General features: G+C 35.4%; 1 protein-coding gene across 1 annotated transcript in view; it reads right to left on the bottom strand.

Moving 5' to 3' along the window:
- Positions 1 to 224: 224 nt before the first annotated feature.
- The window catches only part of LOC136876122 ((E3-independent) E2 ubiquitin-conjugating enzyme UBE2O), a 322,520-nt gene continuing 314,243 nt past the window's right edge, over positions 225 to 8,501 (bottom strand). The window contains exon 17 of the mRNA XM_067149804.2: positions 225 to 3,310. Coding sequence (XP_067005905.2) covers positions 3,162 to 3,310 — 149 coding nt within the window. The 3' untranslated portion in view covers positions 225 to 3,161. The remainder of the gene's footprint in view (positions 3,311 to 8,501) is intronic.

Below are 8,501 nucleotides of genomic sequence, written 5' to 3'. Positions count from 1 at the left end.
TAAGGCTGGTATAAAACAGGAACCGACCAAAGAAAAGTTTTATCAAAAGCTGTAGTTTCATCCTCCTCTACATTTGAACTAGAGGATGTACCAGTAATTAGTAAACTGGATTTAACCCACATCCAAATTACAGGAAGCAACCCCATATCTAAATTAGTAGAGGAAATTAACAAACAAAAAAAGGAGCCAAAAAAAAAAAAAAAGGAGAAGAAATAAATACACCATTTTTCAACAATCATGCAGAACCATAGCTGCACCACAATTTATAATACCATTAGGTTTTCTTTGTACAATATGTTAGTATGTGCTGAAAACAGTCAGTACCAACAAACCGAATCTCTTTTTATTTTTGTGCTTGCACATTACATTTCAACAATATACCAGATAATATATTTATATGGTTATGGAAAAGAAACCATCAATAACAAAGGGACACAAATGTCTTTTGCAAATACATGCAATTATGAACAAGATCCCAAAGACAATAAAGCCACACACAAAATATTTGCAAGGTGCAGCTTTATTCCTTCTAATGAAGACATGCTCATCAGATCATATATCTTGTATGAAACACTTAAACTAAGTGCATAAATAATTTCACTTGGTTTACACAAAAGAAAGTTGCAATATAAATTCACTTTTTATTCTACAGACAACTCTTCATTACCTGATCGTATGCAGCTCAAAAATGCGTATTAGTTCAGTAGAGCTTAACTGAACACAAACATACCATGTCCAGAAGTATCAGGAGCACACGAGTTTCATCACTCACACTTCAGTAAAATGAACAGTAAAATCACACCAATATCATCCAAATATTTACTCACACTACTTGCACACATCAAACAATTCTTTGAACTGGTCTTAACTTAAGATAGCATGTGGAAAACACCTTGAAATAAATGTAAATTTTAAACATAGAATTTCCTCATCCAAGCACAGCTGAAATTGAGCTTTACCACAACAGTATGTTCACATCAATATCGGCTTAGAATATTCATTGGAAATTTTGTTCATGGATCTGTTTACAACCTGAACTCTTGTGGTAATACAGAACTGTTCTTAATGGGAGATTACAGCAAGAAATGTATGACATATGATGCACAAGTTCTTAAGGACATCTGTAGGATCATTTTCTATGCATCAGTAGGTCTGTATTGCGTCCTTTCAGTGATAACATTTCTGTGGTCCTCTACCAATTCAAAGGAATTTTCCTAACATATTACTGTCCAAACCAACAAAATACTTGTCCACACAATGTATATTTATGAGATTTCATTAAACTAAAAGATATTCCAAAGGATGAAGGTGATTATTATTATTATTATTATTATTATTATTATTATTATTATTATTATTATTATTATTATATATAAAATAATTATTATAATAATAATAATAGGCATGGTGAAGAACTATATAATGAAAATGATGAAAACTTTATATAATGTAGGTAAATGATGGAGATTTTTAAAACACATCAAGAGAGAATCTGTGTATAGTAAGATGTGAAATTAGGTGAATATAGCTTGACACTCATATCAGGAGAAAGCCAAAAAGAACAGCTCAATACTTATACCAGGCAAAGGGCAAAATATTTTTAATGGTTCTGTAGCTTGAATGAAATGCAATTTAAATATTATACCATAGTGTGACTATTCAAGCATAATCTCAAGCTGTGAGAATACACTCTGCACTGGGAAACAACTGGTGAATATGTGAAAATGACCACCCAAAATGCACAACCCACTATGTCCCAGTGCATTACAGTATTTCACACAAAATTCTACAAATACGATCACAAGAAAACAAAGATAAAGGAAAACTCATTATTTTGACAATAATAATTGTATTTTTCTTCAGGGTGAAATTAAAAAACATTTAATATTGATATGATTTTACTGTACAGTTTAATAATAAATACACACAAGACAAATTAAAAAGACACTGTAAAATTAACTTCCCTGAGGAACACAATATAAACACCCCCCTCCCCTCCCAAAATAAAAAAAACAAGAAGTCTTCACAAAAAGGTGAAAAAGAAAACAGATTTAGCAGTGGCGTAAAACTAACTTTCGTTGCATTTTTAAGTATGTAAAAAAAGGACCAATATTTGAAGGAAATTCCATGTTTAAATCATAATGAATTTCCTTCCTAATACAGCAACTGCAATATAGTTCTAAACTTCGAAAACCTTAAGTGTAGACTATACATATAAATTGATATTGATCTTTTATATTTTAACAATACTTTCAGCAATTCATTCTGTCTCCTTTTCTTGTACGGTACCTAGACATATACTAGAATTGCAGGATCGTATTTTTTTCCTTTTTTAAAATAAATATTAAGATAGTATACACTTTCTTTAGTATACAGACTGTAGTTTTATGCCTACAACTGTTAAATCTTCTAATTTTTACTTTTTTTTTATTTAAACATACAGCAATAAAAATAATATACAAAGTATATTTAACAATGCTAGAAACTGGTTTTGAAACTACAATTCCCATTTTAATAAAAATCATAAAGAACACTGGAACATAATAATACAATAAATACACCAATTTTACACTACCATACTACTAAATAAAAATAAATTATCACTTTCTTTCCTTTTGTAGAGTCATTATATAACAAGGATGGCATGTTAATGAACATTAGGTGATGTGGAGAATGATCTTATGTGTATTGCTAATTTTTTATACTTTAATCTAGTCTTTGATATTAGCCGAAAATTCACAAATTATCCTTAAATCATACGGACACATATTTTTTAAATATTGAAGTTCCACATAAACCTGAGGTATTAAGAATAATGATGGTTGAATAAATAACATATACACAAAAATATTTAAAATATTGTACTGCTAGAAATAATGCCTGTACTGAGACAAAATAAGTGTCTTAAACTGAATTACTTTTAAGTGTTTTCTGCTTTTTAGATCCCAGAAAACACAAGCTTTAAACTTTTGGAAACCCTACTTTGAATGAGCTTTGTGTACGGCAACTATGAAAAGACGTTATCTTTGGGAAATATTTCTTTTAATAATGTATTTTTAAACACGCAGTTTAAACACTGCAACAATTTCAGCTAGTTTTGATTTTAAGCAAAGCTTTACGCTGTGCAACAAACACTGACTTACCTAAGCCTCAACTAAATACTAACTAGTCTCAAGCGGCTGAGAAATGCCAACAGATGAAAGAACTTCTCGGAATGTCACCAGTGTTTTCCGCAAAGTCAGGCAGAATCCTTTTGAAGCAGGAATCAGTGGAAAGTCTGGTAGTTGCACATTGATGGCACTTGAAATAGCTGCAAAATAATAATATAAAAAGAAGTACATGCACATCCAGGTTAGGTTTATATGCAAGGGAAAATAATCAGAAAAGTCCATCAAACACAATCATCTTCAACAATTTCAAATTTGCACAGAGTGCAATTGATAGTATGTAACAACTTCAAACAAATATTTATGTAACGTAAAGGTAACAAACAGGTGTACAAATATATACACCAAAGACAGGAAGCTAGCCATGTAAGGACAGAAAACTCGAACATCCCACACTTTCCACATCAATAAGATTATTTGAGACAGTTCCCTCAGCAACTGTGGACACCCATCTACCTACCTACCTACCTACCTACCCAATTATGTTGGGAAACAAACAAGCTTGTTAGGGATTGAGAAGTTACAGATCTCAAAGAACTAAGAATGTTGCAACTCACAGTGACACCATCCCTGTCTCTCTTTTGAGTGGTTTCATATCATCATCTTTTGCTTTCTGTCTTTCAATTTACTTTACTTCATGTTTACTATATATGAGAATGGTACACATATAAACAGGAATTACTTTTTTTTAATTAATTGCATCAACAACAAAAAAACAAAAAAAACATAGCTCACTTTTCTACATAGTGTCCTGCCATCGATACACATTTTCTCCATCAGATTGGTAAGTTTTTAATGCCATCCTGATAGAAAGAAGAGAATGTGTGTGGAGCCATTTGCGAACGAACTCTTCTACACTTGGATCATCATCGAACCGCTGTCCTTCTAGGTCTTCTTTGAGTGATCCAAACAAATGGTAACTGCAGGGCGATAAATATGGACTGTACGAAGGGTGTTCCAGAGGTGTCAAGTGAATTTCCTCCACTTTTTCCCATATTAAAGCAGCAGTATGCAGCCTTGCATTGTCATGGGGAAGAATGACTTTTTGGATTGGCTGCCGGCGTCGCTTGACGTGATACGCAGCTTTTGCTTCACCCAAAAGGCGACAGTAATAGGCTGCATTAACTGTCCTTTATGTAATATAAAATTCTAAAAGAACTGAATTGTATAAAGCCCACCTGTTCACTACACGTTTGCCATTTAATAAATGGTCTGTCTAAAAAGCTACAAGAAAAAAGAGTGTAAAATCAAGACAGAAACACGAAAAGAAATACATAATATAAACACAATGAGAGGACAGTGTGGGAAGAGGGCGCAAAAGAAAGAGAAGAAAAGAACATGAAAATGCAAAAGGGTAATGAAAATTTCTACATTTTCAAACATAGACATGTTTTGACCTACTCTAGAACTCATCATCAGCTAAAATAACACAAAGATGAAAGACATATATACAAAAACAGTCATACATAAACAACTTGAGAAAAAATACAATTAACAAATGTAATGAAAACCTGTGTTTAAAATGTAAATTACAGAGAACAGGATTTAAAAAATCACACAGTATTAGAGTGGATTTCATGAAAGAACACTGAAAATATATGAACAAACAAGAAATGAGATTTCAAAATTGAATGTGAGATAATACACAACTAGCTGATCATAGAATATATACTAAAGCGAAAGGCCAATATCAACAAAATAAAAATGGCAATCCTCATTTCCCTACAGTGTAATTACATCATTTTCAGGAGAGCAAAATGTTAAAATTTGAAATATGCTGCGATAGTGAAGCGCTTACAGATCGTGCAACAAATATTAAAAGCACTTCTATTGCATCTACCATACAATTTATAAGAATTTTTGAAAAACCCATTTGCAAAACTAAAGGGTCCCTAGATATAATAGCAAGGAACAAGAAAAAAGAGTGTAAAATCAAGACAGAAACACGAAAAGAAATACATAATATAAACACAATGAGAGGACAGTGTGGGAAGAGGGCGCAAAAGAAAGAGAAGAAAAGAACATGAAAATGCAAAAGGGTAATGAAAATTTCTACATTTTCAAACACAACCACCTATTTCAGAACATAAACTCAAAGTAAATGAATTCAATTCACTGATACTGGAAATATTTGACAAGGCTAATCAAAGTAACAGGTAAGAATTGCCCACCGTTCTACCATGTGTCTAACAACCACAATTAGATCCATTATGGCCAGTCATGACAGATTATACAGATGATATAAACAGATGCGTGATAAAGGTGATGTTGAGCAGTAGAGAATTCTGAGAAAGAGAACCAAACAGTTAATTAGAAATTCTAAATATAATCACTTTCAGAAACTGCTGACAAATACTGTATTTACTCGTGTATTAGACCCCCTTGGCTATTCAAGACAAAGAAGAACAACGATTCTGCTCCAAAGCGGGTACAAGCCTTACTGCAGCTCTGATGAAGTCCGCACAAATAGCTGAATAATTTCGTGTCTGACCCACGTAGTGCAGGCACGCATCAGTCATGTTATATGTCTGTTTTGTAGTTAAGAACATCCACCAGCGTAATGGCTAGCACAATTAGCTGCCATTCTCGGGAGCTTGAGTTCAATTCCCGATACCGTACTTCTATAATGTACGAATGGCAGGAAGCTTGATGTGTGGTAAGAATGGTACATGCAACTCCCCTTCATTGCAGACATGTCTAAAAAAGAGCTGCAACACCTTGGGATGAGGAAACGAGTTTACTTTAGTTGAGAAATATTCGCGGTTGTTCCGATTAACATAGCAGGCGAGATCATTAACAAAGTGATCGGCTAATATCTCTTAACTTGGACCAATATAGGTATTTTTTGGAGAGAAGTAAGTTTAAAACATGATAAAAACAATCCAATCATAACGATACTTTTACTCGCCAACGTACCTAACAAAAAATAATTATTATTATTACTATTATAATACTGATTTTACGTCCCCACTTACTTTTAACAATTTCTGGAGACATCAAACAAAACATACTATGCATTAATATAAAATGGAGACAACGAACGCACGAAATTAAACATTGTGATAATAAAACTCATTAATGCCACACCTGTAGATATCCATAAATGCGGCAAACTTTCCTGTTATTTATTTTTATTCTTTCCGGTGTAGAACTTCTGACACTATCTGGGCACTTGATAGCATATCTACCGTAAACAATGCGGTCTTTCTTATCTCATTTACAGCTGTCTGCATAAATCCTGATGTGGTAAGTGTAGAGAACAAGCATGAAATATACTTTAAAATAAAGGTCTGGCTTTCGACAACCGCAGTTACCTAAAGAATGCTTACAGTCACTATGTATTACATTCGGAGGTACAACTCATACCATACGCTAGTTATCAGCTGGTGGCTTGGCACGCTTTCTACAGCGCAGCTTTATTCAGGAGTGGCTTCTGCTACATACACTAACTGGGAATATCAGAGACCATCTCCAGAAACCATTTGGGAATAGATTCTCACTGTTCGGACTCTATAGTCAGGAAGGAAATTATTTTTAAAAGTTTCGAAAACCCGGGACCTCGAATGGTCACGACTGCAGTGCATGGCTGACAAGATAGCACTGAAGACGACATCATTTGGAATGACGACACGCCAGTAGCAGGGAAGTTGGTGGCACAAGATAATTCAGATGAAAGCAGTGTTCAGGTTTACTGTGTGGTAGGCATACTGCTCAACTGACAGAGACAAATGACTGGCCATTATGTTCTTTTGCATCAATATTACATAATATGATACCCTTTCCTCTGCCAGGGCCTCTCTAATGCCCAAAAACTCACACGCGCAGACAGCAGCGCAAAGTTCCTGTGCACAGTGCAACGGTTCCATTTGGCTCGGCTCGGACCAACGCTGCGTCTCTGGGCTAATCGGCTAAGCTCGGCTCAGATTTGGAGCACTACGGGGCAAGTGAGGAAGAGGGGGACAGGGGGAGCGAGCGAGACAGGCGTGGGGAAAGAGAGAGGCAGCGCTATTGCTCCAAATCGAGGAGTGGGGGTCTCCAATCTGGGCAACCACGCAAAGTCGTCTTTTGCACCGTGCACAGTGCATGCAACAGGCACGTCCACCCTGAGAGGCCCTGCTCTACGGGGTCAAGTATGAAGTGAGACAAATCTTCGTAGCGAGATTTTATGACTGTATGCCCTTCCTGACAACAACCTCAGCGAAATTAATGAGATGAAACAAATGACATGATATGAGTAACTAAAACTGACATAGGCCTAAAATTCATGTTCACCATTTGTTTTTTACATTTAAAAATACTGCCTTCCACTGAAAATAGCCAGTTTAATTCAAACACATTCATAAGTTTGTTAAAGAATGTTTACATGTACAATTTATAGCTCTTTATAGCCTAGAAGTCATGTGCTCACTGCATAAATTTTGAGGTTATCGCATATTGGACCCCCCTTTACGTTTTTGGTTGTAGAAGTGGATTAAAAAAGGGTCTAATACGCGAGTAAATATGGTAACAGTATGATCGGTAGAAAGCAGAAGGAAAAGTGTGAGCTCTTATTTACTATTGACCTGTATAGGGACTGCAGTCACTCACCCGCTAGATGCAACACCATTGATATTTGAGGGTAGGTATCTTTAGGTGCAATATGTCTATGTTCAGTAGTGTTGCTCTGTACATACAGAAGCCTGAGTCATGTATTGTTGATAGTTGAATGTGGTGGAAGGAAGGAAGGAAGGAAAGAAGGAAGGAAGGAAGGAAGGAAGGAAGGAAGGAAGGAAGGAAGGAAGGAACAAACAAAACAAAACAGAGTTGTATTTATGTTCATCCTATTTTGTGTTCCTTTCCTTGTTCCTTCTATTTATTTATTTATTTATTCATTCATTCAGAGGGGTCGCAAACAATGTAATCCAGGTATATGAGTGTTAGAAGGTTGGTCATGATGATAAATCATTTGAAAGAAATATTTCGATATTTCACACCACTGTCATTTTATCAGCTGCTGAAGTTGGCCAATCAGAACACTTCACGGGCAAATTCAAATGGGCATTGTGAGGCAGTTCTGCTAAAAATCTATGTGGCTTAAGACCAGGGGAAAGGTTTGAGTACACAACTCCGAACTGAGATGGTCGAGCCAAAACAAGTGCGCAACTGTGACGCTGGTTGAAACCAACGGTGTGTTTGGGTTTGATGCTGACCTTTTAGCACAACTCTCAAGCCGTTCTTAATTCACGTGGAGACTACGCAACAGTGCCACACAAAGTCCATTTGAATTCGTCCGTGAAGCGATCTGATTGGCTAACTTCAGCAGCTTAAAAAATGACAACGGTGCGAGATATCGAA

This window comes from Anabrus simplex, chromosome 6 (genome assembly GCF_040414725.1).
Source record: "Anabrus simplex isolate iqAnaSimp1 chromosome 6, ASM4041472v1, whole genome shotgun sequence".
Lineage (NCBI taxonomy): Eukaryota > Metazoa > Arthropoda > Insecta > Orthoptera > Tettigoniidae > Anabrus > Anabrus simplex.
Note: the sequence above shows the minus strand (reverse complement) of the source record. Positions and strands in the feature narration are given on the sequence as shown.